Consider the following 21066-nt stretch of genomic DNA (forward strand, 5'->3'; position numbering starts at 1 on the left):
AGATGGGTCTAACGTGCAATGCCAAAGGCCAGCACACATGTCTGAACACTGTCCGCATATCTTTTCTGATTATTTGTAGTCAAATTTAGCTACAAGACACCACTACAGCTTTTTTGTCCATTCAACGCATTCAATGATTGTTTCGTTGTGTTCTTTGGATTGTTGTGACAGAGGACAGAATTCGTAGAAAGACAATTCCCACCTGAAGATTTTATTTCGATTCAAAATATGCGGTATTTTGAAATGGTTACAGCAATGATAGTTTCATCGGACAACATAACTCTGCTGGAATTAACTGTTACAAATTTTCAGATTTGAGGTAGGTCTCATGCATAAAATCCCATTAGAAATGTAACAGCCATGGCCAATGCAATCGCCAAAGCGTTGACATAGAAATCACGCGTAAACACTTTCTTTCGGTTGTTGGTTCCAGGGTCCGCGTTGTTTTCAACATCTACAAAACAACAGTAGTTTGTAACCTACAGACACATACGAGAGTTGGCATTTTCTAGTTTTTCAAAGCACAGTATAAAATGTAGATTGAACAAGGCAAAGGCAAGTCAAATAATTAGGTGAAATGCCGGCCCTGAATATGCACAAGGCCATCAATTCAAACCTAATTGGAAGACTAATTTTTCCAATCTATTTCACGTGTTTTAATCTAGTTACAAACCCTGGTACGAAATCCAATTAATCCTACAGGCAAGTGTTAGCAGCGATAACATTCTTTAAATTTTGGCTACAAACAACTTTTACCTATTTTCATTTTTTCCACCTCCGTGTCGCCTTCGTATCCAGGATCAATTGCGCCATCCACTGGCGAAGATTCTTCGTGTTCTTGGTTTCCTTTTGCATCATCTTCATCCTGTTGCGTCTCTTCCATTTTGTCTTCTTCATTTTCGACAACGACTCCTTTCCGAGCAGAATCTTTCTTATTACTTGCCTCGAGACCCACATTATCTGTTCCTTTGTTTTCATCAATCAACTTTTCTGCAAAACAAAATTGGTTTCTGCTCCACAAAATACCAGCTGCACTGACGAGACCTTATGGGTTTGCAGTGGTGGAATTCAATTTTTTTGTCAGTCGGTTCTATCACAAAAGCCATATTTTTTAGCCGGTTCTATTACAAAATCCATCGACAGTAACCAGTAATGCTAACCAGTTAGCTGATCTCATAGAATTTCGTGAGACGGTTCTGTAGAACCGGCTGAATCCCATCACTGGGTTTAAATAGCGTGCACTACTGCCTGAAACTCTTTCGCTTCTGAATTACGTTTTGTTTAACGAAATAATTTTAACTTGGACATTTTTAACTCTGATAACCTTACAAGGTTAAATTTAATATTTTTTCTGTGGCATTTGCTTTTTTAACAGTGGCCGTAAAAAAGTTTAAAGTTAAATAAGCTTCAGGTTGCCCGTTTGACTTAAAAAGTTTTAATTAGTTACATATTGCTCCGATGAAAATGTGTTTTGGTGTGTCTGCATTCAATTCACCTTTAGTTTTATCTTCGTGGTTCGATTCCATGTCTATCCGCTTGGAGTCGCTAGAGGCAAAGCTTTCTCGTACATCTGACGTGTTGTCTTTCGTGAACCACGTGGTCCCATGAAGCTTCATCAATTCCAATATAAAACATTCGAATTTAAACGATAGGTGGTCGAACTTTCGTATTAAGACACAACAGACATGAAGTAGCATTTACCCGTTCCTCTGGAAGTGGATCTGTGGCGTAACTGACGGCAATTGTGATGACACAAGAGACAAGAAAGACAATGGGAGCCACGTGCAAGTAATTTACTCTAGAGGGGAAAGAAAAGCCTTTCGAGCGGAGAAATTGATTTATTATTGATATGAATGCAAAGATCGTATCATTTAACCGTTTACAATAATACATCTACGTCAAAAACATGTGTCTTGCTCATACATCTTGCACCACTTTGTATTTAAAATTATTTGGGATGGAATGCATAACAGGCGATACAAAATAACCATTGTATTCTTGAAATTCATTTGGTTTGCTTGCATACTTGCTCACACATCTTAACGAAAAAGAATTCACGTCACCTGTGTACAAACGAAGGCCGAGTTTCTTTCTGATCACAACCTGGAGCCGCAAAATAGAAATCAAGCACTAATCGGATGACACCGCCGGTAAATCCACTTAACAGGCCCCAAAATGCACCCTGAAACATGAAATATACAGTCAAACTGTACCCGCTCAATTTATAGAGAGATTCGACTGGTGCAGGGACAAATTGATGAAAAAATAAACTCTCTGAAAATTGATTTTAATTGGGAAGAACTAAAGACTAAAGCAAGGCTTCCCAAAGTGGGTCGCACGTTGACTTTCACAGCTTCAATGACACACAAAGTAGTTTAGGATGCCAAGCTAAACCAGGACCTTTTCGTTGATCCGTGGCCACAGAATCCCAAAGAGGTAAAGAGCAAAGATTGGAGGACCAAGCGCCGACTGGATCGATTGAAGATAGAGGAAGAGTTGTCCACCAGCAGAGGAGAGGATCACTGGGATCCACAGGATGCTGATCACCACCAGAACACAAACTGTCAATCTAAAGAGCAGGCAAGGCGATTATAACGATAAATTACAGATATCAATCTGAATCAATTTGTTTCAATCAATCAAATTCCTATCTTAAAAAATTTATGTCGTATCAATGCCCAATTGAGGACCAGATTCTGCTAAAATTGAGAAACTCCTCTAAGTTTGTGAATGTTTTTAGTTGTCCGTTTCAACTGCAATGTTTTGTCTACTTCACTACTCGCGATCTCCTTTGTCGTGAACCGTCCCACTCCGAACAACTATAGTTGTTAATATATTAACAGAAACCTTTGGCCCAACAGGGATTTGAACCCGTTCTATCCAGCTAACGAGATTGACCAGAACTTTTCTTATTGGTTTAAGCCGACGATGTGAAACCGAAAAACAAGACGACAAAAAAGGAATACAATTTGCCTTATAAATGATTCTACATTTTACAGGAATATTAGGATGACATTTTCTTTAGTCGTGATATAAATCAAATTCTGTTGGCAAAAAATGTAAAGGGCCAACATTTAACGTCGTTTTTGCCAAAACATATTGAAAATAAGGGCTCTTGTGGCTAAAACAGCTTGAAAATACTTGACGCCCAGTGAGAAATACGAACAAATCTTAGAAACTACAGGACGCTGGTATTTTTAAGTCGTCGACCAAGTAAGGACAGCATATCTAGAAGGACGGTATGGCAACCCTGGGTATGACGGCCAGACTCCTTATTGACTAATGTTGTCAATCGTCTGCCCTATTTTCCTGGCTTACTTTCCAACAATCAGCATTTCCCTCTGTGACGCCCCCTTGCGGATCCTCTTCCACACGTCGATGGTGAAGATCGTGCTGGTACTGTTAAATATTGAAGTAAGCGAACTCATCAAGGCTGATAACATTGCAGCAACCATCAGACCTCGAAGACCTGTGTATACAAACCGGTCAACCACATACGTCACAATGACGTCACTTTTTGTTGATTTATTTTGCTCAATGGTAATGCACATTATAAACATTTTAAAATTGAATCGAAACATTTGAGTGAATTTATGTATGTTTGTAAAAAAGGTTTATGAATAAAGCCCGTGTAGACACTTTGAAACGTTTTTACTGAATATTCGTGAATCTGGAATGTCATTTTTTTAAATAAAGCTATAAATTTTTTGCATCAATTAAGCTTCAAACATGTTGCTATATCTAAGTTTTACTCAACCTGTTGGTAAGATTTCTATGACCAGTTTCGGGTACGCGATGTTGGAACATCCTTGCTTGTTGCCACAAACACGATCACACTCGGATGGAGTGGCGCAAGCTACTTCGTCGGGAAAGAAAACGCGGCTTATCATCCCTGGAAGAAAGAAACTACTTGAACAATATGAGAGAGAGAGGAAAAAATTTCAAATAAAAGATCGCCCGACTCTGATCGTCGACACTCTGTGTGAGTTATCAGGATGCAAAATATTTGTTTCAAATTAAGATTTTTTGTGGGCTGATTTGTTGTGAAATGCCTTAAAAACAAGCACGTTGATCGAAAGGTGCCATAGCAGCATTTCTGTGGCTGTTGGTTTAAAAGCTAGTCATGTGCTATAGTCGCCAGTTGCACTGACAAGACCTTATAGGTCGTCTACACTACTATCTGCAGCAAATTTTAAATTTTGATAACCTGCTCGTAAAAACAAGGAGAAATCTTAGAAATAAGCACAAAATGGCAACCTTGCCTGCTAGTCATTGTAAAACTTAATAAAGATCATCAGTGACTGGCATTTTATTGGATATAAATAATCTCACCCGTCATAACAATCATATACATAGGGATGATCTTGAGGACTCCAGCCATCACGCATGCGGCCTTGGCGTGTCTCGAAGACTTGGCTGCTAAAGCTCTCTGTACAATTACCTGCGGGTACAAAACCTAATTGTCATCGCTCACAAATGCATCAAGTGCTCCAATAAAGTGCATTGGAAAATAAACTGTTTGGGTTAAGGGACATGAGGTCACACATGGGGAAACGAGATGACGTCATTTACATTCCATGTTTTATTTAGATGTTATTATTTTCAGCGGAACTTAATAATTACGATTAATTTTTTTAAGTCACACACGAAAAAAGATTACTTCACAAAATTCAAATCATTTTAGGAAATTTAGGTTGTTTATTTAGAATGGATTATTTTTACCGGAACTTGTCAATGTTCTTATAAATATGATTAATTGTTTCTTAAATGTTGAAATTCTCGCCGCGACGTTCCAAATGAAGAGCGATTGATTTGCATAAACACCCACCTGGTCGGTACACCAATACCATGAACCGAGGAAGTAAATACCCAGAATCATGCCGGGCCATGGGAGGTCAGAGGTCACTGGGTCTCGAAATATATGGAACGAATCCTCTCTAGGAATTCCGCAAGAGGTGCTGTTGCCGGTCTGTAGGATTTCTATGGTACTCTGTGGTATCGCTTGCATGTATTTGGTTTTAAGACTCTCGTAACCTCCAACACGGATGAAACCTGGACGTAATAATCAGAGGAAAAGGTTTAATTTTTAGACGAACGTAACACGTGATCGGCATGTATTGTCAACGCCGTCGGACCATTTGACGCAACGTGGGCTACATATTATGCTGTGACAAAAAACTTTTGCCATTTTTTAGCATTTTGGTCATTTACAGACCAAGAAGCGACTTTTTCTCTAGCAATGGGAAAGTCATTGCTCATTACACAGTTTTGTGGATTTTAGTGTGACTGGCATGGATTCGATATTGGCAGCATTATTCTGTTCAGTTTTAACTCAACAACTGGCCAAAGCGAGTTAAAATTGAAAGTTTCTTTTTTCTGCTTTATTCGTAATAGCAAAAATTGCAATGGGAAGAAATGCATAAAAAATATTTCATATTCGATAATTATATCCGTAGTCGAAGTTCCATCGACCATGAATTGTTTCGTTTTAAAGAGTAAATATTGTTTTGAATTGCTGCAAAGTACTAATGTTATAAATTGCTCCATTTACTCATAACCATAAGCAACATTCCCCCTGCCAGCATGACAACTGTCTGCATCGTATCTGTGTAGATGACTGCCTTTAAACCACCCAAGATTGTGTAGACGGCCGTAACAACAAGGAGGGAGACTGGAAAAACACAAAGTGATTAAAATTACAATAACTTTATGACGTCTGTAATCTAATCTAATGTATTTGCTGATTTATTTATTGTCACGTAATATAGTACGTATGTGTATAGGTATTAAATCAAATATAAAAATATTTGCCTTGTTTTTTGAGATTATGCAAATTGGCACTGAACAAAAATAAATTTAAATATTTTATTATGGCCATTTTTTCGGCGATTATCGAGCAAACAAAAAAATGCAACATCCGGACGAACCTATAGCCAAGTACATGTTGATGTTGAACGCCTGTTGTATGAAAAGAGCCCCGGCGTACAGATCCACAGCTATCTTTGTCAGCACGTACAGGGCGAGGGAAATTACCGAAAGCGTTACCCGCAGACGAGCGCCACCAAATCTCCGGTGGAGATATTCCGGCATTGTGTAAACCTGCATGGATTTGCTGCCTGGTTTAAATAATAAACTTTGCTAGACGAAGTTTAGGACGGTCAAAATTCCAATACCCCATTACGAGCTTTAATTTAGGCCAGTTTCTTTTTGTGTCGTTCGCGTAAAGCAATTTCGCCGAGGCATATGGGGTGATTTGCATACAATATTTTCCACTGTATAGAACTTTTCAATACTTAGACGTTTAAAGCCACAGAACAAACTACAATAAGACCGACTGGCGTGGTTGTGATTGCAATTGTGATGACTATTAACGAAACCGTTTTTGTGCTACTGCCAAAAAACGTTTGTAAACGACAAATTGATTCTTTTATCGACTTTAAAAAACAACTTCATGCAAAGAAATACATGGCTTACATCTAATCAACGTAAATATATGTCAAGCAAATAATTACCTTGCACGCTGTATATATCGGCAAGAACATCCATCCAAGCTGTATAATCTGGTAGGGTGCGATCCATTCGAACGAACCTATCGCGATACCACCTGCCGCCCCAGCCCCGGCTAACCCTATAAAGTGTCCACTTCCTATGTTGGATGCGAACAGCGATGCCCCAACAGGAAGCCATGACATGTGCTTTCCAGCTAAGAAGTAACTCTTCACTGTATTCCCCGATCGGCTGCACGAGGCCTTCACGACATAATGACGTCATTATTGTGACGCAAATGTTTCTATGACGTATCAATGCTTACCCATATGCCGACGAAGAAGGTGGCCAGCATGTAAACCACAACTATCACAATGTCTGCCACTCCAAAATTCGCCTGCTCGTCATTTGAATCTTTAAACATTCCGGTGGTTTCTTGTGGATATGTAACGGTCGTTTCCGTGGCAACGGCCGCAGTGACCACTGCCGACGTCATCGTTTGTTGCAGATCAAATTGCAGTGAATCCTGTGGAATGCAGTGACCTCCCCTACTCTATAGTGATTGCAGCAAATAGTTCCAAAGCAGCGACAAGCAAACTGACCCCACTATAAAATACAGAGTTCATCGAATGTAGCAAGAGACATCCTTTACCGTGTTTAAACCGTGTAAAAGGATGTTTGTACAGATAACTTGAAACACGTCTAAACTGGTGGTCACCCGCCTTGTCTAACTTTATGTTGCAGGTTTCGGAAGCACGAATAGGATGGATGATAACATGTGGTGACTTGTGGGTTAATCATTACAATGTGTTGCCAGGGGTGGTTTTGCGATAACGTTTCTGGAACAAGACACCTTTGGTTTAAATCCTTGACATACTGGGCGTTTTAAATGTTTATTTTCCAGCGAAGACAAATAATCGACACACATAGCTGTTCTAAGCAACAGCATCAAATAGCAATTTTGGTTTTTACAAAACCGGGCATTGCACATAGAAATAATACCAAAGTTTCGACGCCCTTTCTGCGAAGAGTGCCCAGCGTGGATCTATGCGTTCCGTACACGTTTTCTTGATAACATTGTTCCCAATGGGTGATGGATATGGTGATTATTTCAACTTAATTTATTATGAATCACCTATGGCAACTACTTTATTATTTAGATTTAGAAAGTTGGGCAGACATTTTTTTGGTTGCTTGCCTAAGCCAGTCGTTCATAATATTGCAGAGCAATAGTTAATTAAATATTATTGTTTAGTCAACAGACAAATCTTGCACCAAAGCGTAATGTTTTGGCATATTTTTTTTTAAATACTCCCTTTTAGAAATAAATTAAAAAATCACACACACGTGCTGGAGAAAAACAAACGGCGTTGTTACGTAATAAGATATGATTGTACGTCACCTCCAGGGTTGCCAGGGTGGCGGTATTCCCGCCCAATTGGGCTGGTTTTCAACATCGAGTTGCGGGTTATTTTTACGAGTTGCGGGTTGCGGTTTATTGGGCGGGTTCGCCAATGACATTTTCAACCCCTATAATCACGCATTCTGGCAATAATGTCTCATACCAAGAGTAAACCAATGCGTTCATTTCCCGACAAACGAAACAATCGTACGGCGCAGAGAGTAATAATGCGTTCAGAGAAACACGCAGTGGGTGGGTGGGTGCGACAGAAACTTGAACCATGCAACTGGAGTCGTTTTTGCAAAGCAGCAATGGTGCGGAGGAAATGTTATTTTTGCAAACAAATTTAAAAAATATAGTGACCAATGAACTAAGGATTGCTTGAGGAAACAATGCAGTCAAGAGGTCTTTCGTGATGTGTAAGTTTTTTCGCAATAATGCTTACAGCTTTCACGTAAACTACGGAATACAAATGTACGAGATTTTGTAGTTCTAAATAGACATGTATTGATTGATTTCGTTTTTTAAAGTTGTTGGTTTCAGTTATATTATGACCCAAATTCATCGAATATTGCAACGTTTTTGCTATGTACCGGTAATACTTCTCCTTGCAAATAAAGAAAACGTAATAGGTGGCGCCATGGTCAGAACCAAATGTGAAAAAACGTAACCGCGGTAGGTAAGCTACCGAGTGCGACAATTCACTAACAGTTGTCGATTTCAAGCTAAGTCAAGAGTAAAATTGGGCTGGTTTTGGGCTTGTTTCAGAAATTTATTGTTTGGGCGGTTTTTGGGCTAGTTTTGACAAGGCATTGGGCGGTTTTAGAAAATTTTACCTGGCAACACTGGTCACCTCACAATCGAACAACAATTACCCTCTGTGACGCAACACCAGTGACTCGTAGCTGGCGAAATAAACAGATGGTTGTAGGTTGTCACGTTGCCTTTGCGTGATGCGCGTCATGTTTGTGAAGAAAGTTGGGCTAATGTGTGTTATGCTTGGGACAAAGTGTTGAGGATTTTTTGATAGAAAAGATGTTGAAACAATGATATATACAGTTTTATTCTGTACAAATCGCATAATTGTTCGGATTGTAGTTTGGTATCGCTTGGCTCAGTCAGTCATAATCTCTTTTCTCGGTTTGTAATTGTTGATTATAAAATGTTGAAATTTTGTCATTCAACCGTGTGCTGCAACTAATACGTTTCTAAGAATGTATTGAGCTGCCAATATATTCAAATATTCGTATGACATGTAACTGCTAATACTTAGTTCATCCCTCAACTATTTGAACATATTTTTTAGATGAATTGGAAAATAGAATTAAATCTTTCAAAATTTTTTCCCCATTTCGTTTGCAATTTTTCCAATAGAAATATTTGATGCCGAAAAACAAACCAAAGAAGTCAAGAGGACGTGGGTTCAAGACTCGCACTGAGCAGCTGCAAGGTGATAACTTTCACAAGGCAACTTCTTTAGTGTGACAAAGTAGCGACGACACTGATTTTAGTTGAAATTTTATACAATCAACGATCATAGAAAACTACATTTTACACATTATTAAAATATAATATGCCTGGCAGTAACAGCAACATAGTGCAGAAAATTACCACTATTTTTACTAATGTACATAAATTTCATTACAGGTGGAGAGACAGCTTCCCAATCACAGGATGAGGAAACTTTGAGTGACACCAGTAGCGTAGCAACTGCCGCTAGTGATTGCCATGACGATGCTACCAATGGAGGTAAGATCTGAGCTGATGCGAGGGTTGTGAAAAAAAATTTGTGAAGAAAAACAACTTTACTGGGTAACCTAAATGCAAACTTTGTGCTATTGTATACATATCAGCCACCTAAACTGTAATTCACATCAAATCATTTGTATTGTGTTCAAAAAACATGGATAAACAATATATTCAAGAAATAAACTGGTATGGGCATTAACATGTACACTAGTGTTGGTATTATTAATTTCTCAGTGCATTAACTGTTACACTGAACCGCACCACCCAGATAATATCGGAATTTAATGATAATACTGTTTGACTGAGACATAAAATATTTTTGTCCGGGCAGCACAATATACATGAAAACACTACATGAAAGAGGCAAGATTAAATTGTTTCTAATATTTAGATGCTGCAATAGAAGCATCCAACGTTGAAGAAACAGAATTAAGGCTGAAGGAAGTCATCGAAGGTTTGACCGAAAAAAATGCGAAACACAGGTTAGTATTTCACACGTTTGTCTCCGAATGGAGGCTTGGGTTCGAATCCCACTTCCGATACCATGTATTGTTAGTTGGTTTATTATCAGTACAAAAATGTTACCAGAAGGACACACAAGCGGATGTTGTAATGACCTTGACACCACAAACAATTCCTTTCGTAAGTTAAGCTCACATGCAGCTAACATGTTCAAGGGTTAGCGATGCGAAACATGCTGCAGCATGGATTCATTTATTACAAGTTAAAACCAGAACATGTTTAAACAAACCATAAAAAGATGAAGATCAAGGTTTTTAAACATTTTTTTGTTCTTACAGACAAGGTTGCTTGATTGAAATCCGAAAGGCATTTGCTTCAACGTGGTTGGTTGAATTTCTTGAGAATTACCAAGAAACACTGCTCGACTACATGGAGAAATGCCTCAGAAAAGGTTGGTTATGTATTTGTGTCATTTTTTGTAGGTGTAAATCCTTTGCAGTTTGTTGCTTGATAAGACTTGACAGGCACAAAAATGCAGTGAAACCGAGTGACAACTAGTGTCAAATTTTAAATAATTGTGTAATTTTGTGCCATGCAAACCATTTGCCTCTGCTTCAAAAACCAAAAATACCTCAGTTTCCAATAGTTGTATACATTTTGTTGTGTAGGCAAGGGTGAAGAGCAGTCGCTTGCAGCTGATGCGCTCGCTGTCGTTGGGACTCAAGTAATTTCCACTGGCGAGGGAGAAACACTTTTCCAACAATTCAAGTCTGTTCTGACAGTGATTGTCTCCGATAAAACCGCATCCACCATTGCCCGAACCAATGTAAGTTTGCCTATACCTAACTTATACCACCTACCTATGACCTCGGGTCACAGTACAACAATTTCATGATTTTACATTCCCCAACACAATAGTAAAGGTATATAACGATCAAAATGAATCACTACATATGCTGTAGTAAATGCATGACTGTTTATATAGGGGGTAAAGTCTAATTGTACAAACTAAATTACATAGCACAGCGTATGTGATACATATGTTTTTATAGTGCTGTATGTCTTATATTGCTAATTATGGTAACCATCATAGCCTATGACCTCAGGATGCAGAACAATTTTAATCATTTCGTTTTTTCTCATGCAAAACACAGCGGTTTAGCTCAACCATGTTCATTACTTCTACATTACATCACTTTTAGTTTAAAAAGTCTAATTTCATAAATTTAATTAAATTAAACAAGCCCAATTGATCATTTGACAGTGCCATGTGTCATTTTGGCTAAGTCTGCATCTGCAAACTTTATTTCCAATCAATGTTATATACTTTTACATGCTGGTTTATATAAATTTATAAAATATTTTTTTTTAGTGTTGTCGAGCTTTGGGATTGATAACCTTCATGGCGGTCGATGAGGTGGAACAGATTTACTCATGCATGGCTGTGTTTGAAAGTATTTTTTGTCTGTCATATTTAAAAGGTGACAAAAGCGTTCCCTCAGTTTCACCCCTTGTGTCTGACCTACACATGAGCGCACTGTCTGCTTGGAGTCTATTACTCTCCGTGGTTCCGTGGTCAAAAGTCGAGGAATGTGCTAAAAGGTAGTTGACCTTTAAATGTACTAATTGCTGTTTATCACACTTCCTATTAACATCATGATGTTTACAATTGGGCTGGTTTGTTAGTCATCTCCAAATTACATCTTTTATGCTAATTAATATATGACTTCTAGTATTGTGTGTGTGAATTAAAAAAAAAAAAAACTGCCAATGATGATATTGTGCTTTGTGTGTATTTACACTGGTGTTTGTACTTTTTCTAATTTTTTCTAAAACTAAATTCACTTCTGTGTGAAACGTACTTTTGTTTCCTTCATTAATCATTACGATTTTGTGATAATGCTGTTATTTCTAATCGTTACATAGTCGGTTGTATTGTCTGTTATTTTTCAGCCATCTTGCGAAACTTCCACAACTGTTAACAAGCAACAATGTCATGCTTCGAATTACTGCCGGTGAAACTATCGCATTATTTTATGAAATCTATAGATCTGAAGATTCAGAGGTTTGTAAATATATCTTTTTTCTGTGTTTCTTTCGTCAATATGTTGTGTGCCGATAAATATAATATTAGCTTATTTGAATGCAAGATGAGTGTATAAAGCAATTTGACGTCTTGATAATGTACAAAAATATTCCGTAAACATTTTTAAACGTTCTTACATTAATTTGTAATCATGGCTTTGGATATGTTTAGGTTCTTTTTGTGATTGTATGTTGTTAATAGTCACAGGGCAATATTTTCATGACTTGTATAATTTTTAATTTTTTGAACGCAAGCTCTGATATCTTTTAGTTTCTGTTGCGACTTCATTTGTATTTTGAAAAAATGAACTGTTTTAACCAAAAAAATTGTGGCAAGTGGAGTTACTTACTGCCGATATGATTAAATTTTATTTGTGCAGAGATTAGTCCGACGCCTGTTAAATGTCCACGAATTGACTGAAGATCTTCATGAGTTAGCGACAGACAGTAGTAAACACAGAGCAAAGAAAGATCGCAGACAACAAAGATCAAGCTTCCGCGACATTCTGCGAGCTGTTGAGGTATGATCAGAAAAGTACACATTTTATGATACCAGGAAAAAACGGTTGAGGTGGTGCAGGGGTTGATCCAGGAGGGGGCAATTAGGGTGATCCTGCCACCCCTAGTAACTAAAAAAATATGTTATTGTTCATTACACTGGTTTGCTTTTGTCTGGTGCATAGCAATCAGCTTGTCATCTGGCACCCAAACTTGCCATTAATGTAGCAATGAGGTTTGGATAGTTAAAATTTAGAAACCCCTTTTGAGATTTGTTATTTGCTAATATTGGTTCTGTGTTTGGCCACCATTGAATCTAAGTATGTATATTTTCCAACCATGTGTTAATATTGCTACAGAATGCAGATACCCCTGAGGACAATATTAAATTTGGCAGTGAGATTTTGTACATATGTTCATGGACTGGTAAGCGACAATACTCCGCAGTGAAAGAAACCTTGTCAACTGGAATGAATTTCCACCTGAAGGTAAATTATGTTGTACATATAGCAATTATATAAACCGAATTAGTCTTCTTTTTTGAAGATAATCGTTTGGTAGTTTCCATGCCAACAGCAGTTTAATTTCATGTAAAGATCTGACCTAAATTCATAATGGAACGATTTTGTGGAATACCCAAGCTTACATTGAATAATCAAAATTATCAATATTCATTCATTTATACCACACAAATAATCAAGTAAATGCAACTTATCCAACAAGCAATTTCCTCTGAATTCTTAACATTAAAAGTAGAAGCTTAATAAACATTGTTACACTTTGTCCCCAAATTGGGCTTTTTTGTTTTTGACATCTGTTTTTGTCATGAAGGAAAACCCACTACTTCGCGACATTTTCGAGTTGGGACCACCACTGCTCGACTCTGAAGCCAATCGATTAAATCGTGGTTCACATTTTGAGAGGGTTGGTAGTTTTGTACAAAAATGAAAAAGATTCTTTGTAAACTTTAAAGTAACACTAAGCATTTGTAGTGGCAGCAACTTCCTTTTGATAGCTTGTATTAAGGGTTGAGTGGAATAACTGAAGAAACAATTACATATTTACAAAATGTTGGATTTGCATTTATAGAAAGTTTAATTCTATAGTATCTGATTTTTACACAGATAAAAACATTCTTTGTAACTTTATTGTGGCATTGGTGGTAGTACTGCATAATAAAATTATCCATAATATTGGGTTGAATGACATAATTGTAGCAGTTAGTTCCTTTTAATGACTTGTTTGGGAGTTTGAGGCAAAGTTTAGAAAATGTGCATGGATTCTGATTTGTTTTAAGTTTGATTCTTTCTTGTTTCAGCATTTGTACAACCAGGCTCTCTTTAAAGCACGGAGCATTGTGAGAGGGAGACAAAGAGATAAAAGAGTTGGGTTTAGTGCGTGAACATTTGTTTCAATGTAGGAAATTTCAACATACTTTATTTCAAGTGCGTCTTTTCACTCGTTTTAGAGTATGATTTCTGTGTGCTGGTGTGTTTTGTGGTGTGTAAAAAAGGTAAAATGATTAAGTTAAAACGTCGACACACAATATGTCAGCATGGTTTCATCATTCTGTCCACACTTTTTATTGCCGTTCATGTATGTTGTTCCAAATCCCTCCTTCGATAATGAAATCCCTACCATGGCTCTGTCTTTATCCTATGCAGAATTTATTCTTGGGTAATTTTGCTCATTCACTGCAGACACAAAATATGTTTTGCATTGAATGCCTGCAAGATGTTGCTTGAAATAAACCTGTGGGAAAACGTGGTTGTTTATATTTGTCTTTGAACAGGAGCCCCAAGAGCTTGGTTGAAATAAATAAATACGCCAATGTGAGGATCATTTGAAACTAAGAGGGAGAACCTAGACCCTATAATAAAAATCCTGTAGTTTGAAAGCAACAATGGTTGGCCCACCCCTGGACTGGCATATGCTGAACTGGCTCCAGTCACATGTGTCTCTTCTTGGATATTAACTAGCACATGCAAGCTTTTACAATTACTAACTAGTTTTTATATTGCTTGTTTGCTTTGACCCGTAAGTACCACAAAACACCATGTAGATTTGTAGGTTAATAGTGTATATTGCAACTATAACGCAGTGTTACATGTGGATCTTCCTATTATCTCATTGTAAAATTCACTGTTTACCAATGGAACATTTACTATTCGAACACAATGTTTTGTTCTGGGTCTAAATATTCTGCAAGAATTTTTGCAGAACTAAAGAATTCGCATTTTGTCCATTCCACGACATCCACTCCTGGTTCTCAAACTGAATCCAACAAACAGAACAATCTCATAGCTGACAAACATTGTTATTGTTTCAACAGAAATGACAAATGAAAAATCATCAGTTTATTGAAGCATAAAAATCAGCCAAAACCCTCAACATTGAATTCAGCCTTGTTCAAAAAATGCAGCAAATAAAGTCGCTCAGCAGTTTTACAAATTACCAACTTTTAGTTGTATTATGTACAGGGGTAGTCCCCTTACTAATTTGTACAGGTCTGTATGAAACAAACCAGCAGGATCTTGCACGATTATTCACAAGATAGTTGAGGTCAGAATGGAAAAGCCTCGAAAAGAAGCAGAGAAGATAGATTTTAATCTCCATCGTCGTTAGCAGGAGAGGCACTGCGGGATCGGCTTCTGCGATCACCATTCTTTTCTTCTGGAGTTCTGGACCTAGAAAAACAAACATGTCAAACTTCATATGGCGGACACATCATACATCTCTTTTCTTGCAAGCAAAATGTTACTCTTCGTCGGGCTTGGATGCAAAACAAACACACACTCTTCTCCTATTTTACCACTGGAATGCGCTCATTTTTTGTGGTCATATTCTTGGTTACACACATTTTTGCCAACATTGAACTTTTATGCAACATTTTGGCAACCTATACATAAAAAACAACTTACTTTGATCGGGACGGTTTCCTCTGGTCATCCCCGTTAATGCTGCTATGATGGGAACGTGAGCGAGATCTCGACCTGGAACGAGATCTGGAGCGACTTCGCGATCTGTGAACAAAATCATTGCATAATGCAGGAAAACTGGAAAAAAGCTGGATTAAATTTTTTTTATTAAAACCTGTCCATCTATTGGACAAAGACTGAAGACATTGTTATCACCAAATCCATGCAAAACTTTTCTTATAACTGTAATCATTGTGATTTCTAGTATGATGGCCTTCAGCACATTTTCTTCTGCTACCAACCTTGATCGGGATCTAGACCTTGGGCTTCTTGACCTTGATCGAGACCTTGAACGGGATCGACTCCTGCTCACCGAGCGAGCAGATTTATCCTCAACAAGACGAATTTTGCGACCATTAATCTCTGTGTTGTCCAACTTGTCAACAGCTCGTTTCATGTCATCGTATGTGGCAAAATCTACGATGCCCTCATTTCGACGATGCTTGTGAGCATCAGCGTATGTAACTTCACCAGCTTCTCTTAAATAATCCTTCAAATGTGTGACATAAGCAATGTGTAATGAAATTCGGTGTCACAAGATAACTGTGGAAAATTTGTCTAAGCTAGGTAATGCATTTTACTTGAATAAGACAAATGTGTCATTTTACTAGTTTTTACCGATTAAAATATACTCTTATACACTCACACTCAAAAGGGTCAAGTAAAACAATAAATTGCCTTGGAAAAACAATTAAAGAACTATTTAATCAGTACCTTCAAATCTTGCCAGCTAACCCGTGTTGAAAGATTTTCAACAATCACACGATACTTGGTTCTTGTTGGTGGTCCATATTTTTGAATAGCCCGGCTATCATAATAATTAACTCTCCGATCGTCTCGTCTGAAACCACCTCCTCCTCCTCGATAGTCGCTTCTGTAGTCCCGAGGCTCGCGTCGATCACCACCACCACCACCACCGCCGCCGCTGTTTCTTGGCACCCCCCTGGTCATTCAAGGTGAAGAAAAACATCGGGACTTCAGCAAAGTCACACATCAAGAAGATTTCACTGAAGTCTACGCATCTCAGCTAGGCAATTATACTGCACATCGCATCGATCAGGCCTACACGCCAGATAGGGAAGCAACTAGGACACGACTGTCGTCATGACGATTAGGGGTCACACAGAGAGAGCGGACACAAGCGTGAGAGAGTAAAGCAGTAGCGTCACCTGCCACATAACATGTCAACTATAGTTACTTTGTGGATCAAATAGGGGTGAACAATAAAATGGCTTTGGCTTTTTCAACTGTGTCCACTTTTATTTCAGTGAACAACTACAAAAACTATCTAGCTTTTAATTGAAAATGTTGTTTGTGGTCATTCTATTATGCATTAATTTAAACCTCAGAAAGACAAAGGTTGTAAACATTGTTTCTTTAAAAAAAAAGTTTAAAAATGCACACTCCGTGCAAACAATCAATACACGCAGCATATTTTGAACTGCACCTCATAATTTTTAGCCAGTTTTGCAACTGGAATTAGCAGATAGTATAACTATATATATATATATGTATATAATAGGCCTATGTTATATTCAGTATTCTTGCTTGACCACCAATGAAGGAACTGGCTTCACAGGCAACTTACCGGGCATGTTCAACTGTTACTCGTTCACCACACAGATCCCTGTTGTTCATCTCGTACACAGCATCATCGGCATCCCGCGTATCATCAAACTCCACAAAGCCATATCCATTCTTAAGGTTGATGTCACGAATCTTGCCGAAGCCTTTAAAAAATCTTTCTACGTCCCCTTCACGAGCCCTGTAGCTTAGACGCCCAATAAAGACACGACAGCCAGACATTTTCTTTTAGCGGCAAGCGAGCTGCAGCAAAACATTAAAAATTCCGTAATTCATTGCAATCGGTTAAATCAGTAAAGAACTGTACGTATTTTTTTATTCACAATGTTACTCACTGCAGCTACAGCGACTGGCGCGAAGCTGCAAACATGGAGACAAGGCAGTTCCCCTTCTAAAACAAAGACCTTGCTTTTTTATCTTCACGAATCATTTTTACCTTTGCGCCATTTGCATTGCAGCTGAAGGCCCAGCAAAACTGAAAATCGCATTAATCATAGAAAGCACTTTAAACCAAATTCACATGTAACGTATTCTTATTACAAGTAATAAAATCTTTCAGCTTGCGTCCAAAGTTTACTGATTCGCAAAGATGGCGGATAACAAGCCACGTGACAAGCGAAATTTATAGAATTGTTACGTCGATGGCGGGAAAACTTCTGTTTACCTTCTTCGTGCGACTACAGAACCGAAAAAAAATTAAGCAAAACATCAAAATTAACAAAAAATGGCCAGCCTTGAATGACCAAACGAACATTCGCTTTATTAAAAACAGGCAATATATTTTTTATTTGTTGCATCAAATTACGAAAAGGTTTAATAACAAAGCGCACCATGTGTTGACATCGCACCATCGCCACCATGTATCAACATGAGAACCGTGCATCTTTGTTGAACAAAATTCTTCACAGGACATTTCTAGCATTTGTGTGCTGCCTTTTTTCTGCAAAGCAAAGGCGCTAACCAGACAGACGTTTTGGTGATAAGTAATTTGCACAGGTTACTAATCTGACTTGCACATAAATTGGCGGGTCGGTTTGGCGCCTTTAAAGAGAAAAAGTGCACTTGGTTAACAAAAAATCAATCTATACTCATTTCCCGCAGTTTGTGGTAAAGCGAACAATTTTTTGGTGTATATTTTGCATATTGATATAAAAAACTTTTGATTTTACAGAATATTACTTGACAAAGTAATCTTTTGTTCATAATCATGTAAAAAATTACAATCACACATTCTAACCCACAAAGATTTACACACACACAAGTGATGGCTTCTCAAGTTGATGAATATACTGTAAGAGTCCCAAAGCAGGCCTCCAAAACATACAGTGTTATGAGATTTAATGCAGGGGACCGAGTGGATATTAGAGTAAGCCTTTGTGTCCTGTATTAATAATGTTAATGTTTAACAATGCACCTCCTTGAGCAGAATTAATTGGTACTTTGTGTGGCAAATAAGAAGCTCTTGTATGGAAACCATGGCATAAAAAGATAGTATATATAATATGTACAGTTATGTTATTTATTGTTATATTGAGTGAATTAGGTGTCGAACAGCACCACAAGTTTTTTTGTATATTGCAGAATTGGACGGAGGCTTCATTGTCACGTGACTTAAGTGCTAAGAAGATTTATGTTGAAGAAGAAGAATTTCCAGAATTCGGGGAAGGTAGTGAGTATGGAAGAAAACAACGTGAAAAGGTAAGTTCTTTCTTTTTACAATGTTTAAACAGGTTCACATCATCACCATAATGTTTTGTTTTCAGGCCAGAAAGCTTAAGTATGGGCGCAAAGAATCAGTGTTTAAGGTCAAAGATCAGCCGCTAAATCTTAAAGTTTCAGCCATTGAAAATCAACCAGACTTCAAAAAAAAGCTCAATGGCAAAGTTCCAACAGACATCAAACCCAAAATTGTTATGAAGGAGTTTTCTGGAAAGAAAGAGGGAGGAATTGGAGAAGGTTCAGTTTATTTTGTGTTTACGCAAAGGCCTGACTTTACTTTTGAAGCATACCCTGTCGAGGACTGGTACAACTTCAGGAGAAAAATTTCACATCGAACTCTCACTGACGAGGAGGCAGAGGCTGCATGGGATAAAAGAGACAAAATTATGAATCATTTAAATTACATGGCAAGGAAACGTCTTCATATAAAAGAGGAGGAAGAAAATGAAGATGCAGAATCCAAAAGTAGCATCAAGAAATCAATCAAGAAGACAAAGATTGAAGCAAGCGACCTCATGATTCACGATGATGAGGATCTGGATCTCTATATGAGCGACAACAGCAGTGATGATGATGAACCATCTGGTTCCAAGAAAAAGAAGAAAAACAAAGCTAAGGACAAATCTGACGAAGAAAGACCAGAAGCTTTGGAGGACTCCGATGATGGAGAACATGAAGGAGATGAAGTGGCTTACGCAAGTGACGTAAGCAGTGAAAATGAGGAGGTTAATGATTCTCGCGTTGTTCCAAAAGGTCTCGACGAGGTTGAGTCCTCATCTTCATCCAGTAGTGAAGAAGAAGATGAGAAAAAAGCAGAAGCGAAAGAAGATGAAGTGATCAATAAACTCATGAAAGGAAGTGATGACAGTGCAACATCATCAGAGTCAGGAAGTGATATTGAGGAGGATGACCCTTTGTCAAAAAGTGCACTTTTTATGCATGTTAAGAAACCTAAGGAGAAAAAAGGTGGAAAAGGCAGCAAACAAGGCAGCAGGTCTTCCACACCAACTGCAGAGGTTTCAGGTATATATTATTGTTTTAGAAGCAAAAAAGCCACAGTAATCTTTGAGCTACAAACATAATTGCACACAATGTTTTAGAACCGATTCTTAAAATTTTTTGATTTGTGTCGTGAAGTGACCTTAATGGCAGAAACTTTGTGTGCACTACTGTCTGCACCTTAATATTATTTTTTGATTTGAGACTTAAGTTATAAGGTATGTTCAGAAATCGTAACATCAAATACAGAAGTACTTTGTCTTAATTGGCAACCAACCTTTAATTGCTTATGTTAGTGTGTTTGACAAATATTTTTTTGTATTTAAACATTGTAACAAATTTGGTATTTTCGATTTTAATCAGGTACGCCAACTAAGTCCAAAGTTCTGGAGTCTGCAAAAAAGCTTGAAAGCCAAGGTCGAAAGTCCCCTCTTGTGACTGGATCTGTGCTTGGAAAGAGAAGTGCAACAAGCAGCCAGGCTGAAACCGTGGTAAAAAGACAAAAAATTGGACCGAGCAGTTCTACTGCTCCTAATTCACCACCGAAAGATTCTGCCCAAGGAGGTATCACAGAAGATGCCGTGCGGAGATATTTGACTTATAAACCAATCACAACCAAGGACTTGTTAAAAAAGTTCAAGACCAAGAAAACCGGTTTGGCCAGTGAAGAAATTGTGAACAGAGTGGTTAAGATATTAAAAAGATTGAACCCTGACAAGCGGAATATTAATGGAAAATTGCATTTGTTTCTTGAAGGCTAAGGGCACATTTATATAATAAACATGCCCTTTCACGTCCATATTAGGAAAATTGTAGATTAATTTTTTTGGTTGTATGTTGCAGTTATATCTAGAACTTGTGTAAGGTTTAATCAATTCTGGCTTGGGAATGTTTGTATGGTTTTCTGTGATGCCTGTTGTTTTCTCCTATGTGTTTCTACCATTGCAATTCCATTGTCCACCTAATCATGGTAAAAATTAGAGCTACCTTATCAACTATGTGTCCTTGATTTTGAAGACATATTTAAACTTTTCACAAGTTGGGCAACATCTGGGTTTTGTAAATAACCAATTTTGTGAAAACTGAAATTTGTTGAAACTTTTT

The 21066-nt window shown here is 37.8% G+C and overlaps 4 protein-coding genes across 4 annotated transcripts; 2 read left to right on the forward strand and 2 right to left on the reverse strand.

The window, feature by feature from the left end:
• Window positions 1-326: 326 nt before the first annotated feature.
• LOC145903127 (sodium/mannose cotransporter SLC5A10-like) lies at window positions 327-16550 on the reverse strand. Its single transcript, XM_082991203.1, has 15 exons — window positions 16512-16550; window positions 6812-6886; window positions 6513-6749; window positions 5928-6099; window positions 5552-5671; window positions 4829-5052; window positions 4333-4441; window positions 3758-3892; window positions 3319-3469; window positions 2401-2569; window positions 2064-2182; window positions 1702-1798; window positions 1496-1610; window positions 757-990; window positions 327-454 (listed from the first exon to the last, which is right to left on the reverse strand). The coding sequence occupies exons 2-15, from the start codon at window positions 6839-6841 to the stop codon at window positions 327-329; spliced, it is 2040 nt and encodes a 679-aa protein (XP_082847329.1). The 5' UTR covers window positions 6842-6886; window positions 16512-16550.
• LOC145903565 (interferon-related developmental regulator 2-like) lies at window positions 9199-14449 on the forward strand. The gene is made up of 11 exons (XM_082991657.1): window positions 9199-9338; window positions 9536-9637; window positions 10029-10119; window positions 10438-10550; window positions 10768-10925; window positions 11472-11701; window positions 12053-12164; window positions 12565-12705; window positions 13042-13170; window positions 13514-13606; window positions 14001-14449. Exons 1-11 carry the CDS (start codon window positions 9272-9274, stop codon window positions 14082-14084), a joined length of 1320 nt encoding a protein of 439 aa, XP_082847783.1. The 5' UTR covers window positions 9199-9271; the 3' UTR covers window positions 14085-14449.
• Window positions 15025-17815, reverse strand: LOC145903566 (serine/arginine-rich splicing factor 5-like). Its single transcript, XM_082991659.1, has 5 exons — window positions 17249-17815; window positions 16375-16603; window positions 15903-16150; window positions 15604-15705; window positions 15025-15369 (listed from the first exon to the last, which is right to left on the reverse strand). The coding sequence occupies exons 1-5, from the start codon at window positions 17464-17466 to the stop codon at window positions 15288-15290; spliced, it is 879 nt and encodes a 292-aa protein (XP_082847785.1). The 5' UTR covers window positions 17467-17815; the 3' UTR covers window positions 15025-15287.
• Window positions 17816-18419: 604 nt separating this feature from the next.
• Window positions 18420-20727, forward strand: LOC145901797 (general transcription factor IIF subunit 1-like). The gene is made up of 4 exons (XM_082989593.1): window positions 18420-18610; window positions 18826-18942; window positions 19008-19986; window positions 20326-20727. The coding sequence occupies exons 1-4, from the start codon at window positions 18509-18511 to the stop codon at window positions 20721-20723; spliced, it is 1596 nt and encodes a 531-aa protein (XP_082845719.1). The 5' UTR covers window positions 18420-18508; the 3' UTR covers window positions 20724-20727.
• The last annotated feature ends 339 nt before the right edge of the window (window positions 20728-21066 follow it).

The sequence above is a fragment of the Ascidia mentula genome, chromosome 5 (genome assembly GCF_947561715.1).
Source record: "Ascidia mentula chromosome 5, kaAscMent1.1, whole genome shotgun sequence".
NCBI classification, from domain to species: Eukaryota; Metazoa; Chordata; class Ascidiacea; order Phlebobranchia; family Ascidiidae; genus Ascidia; species Ascidia mentula.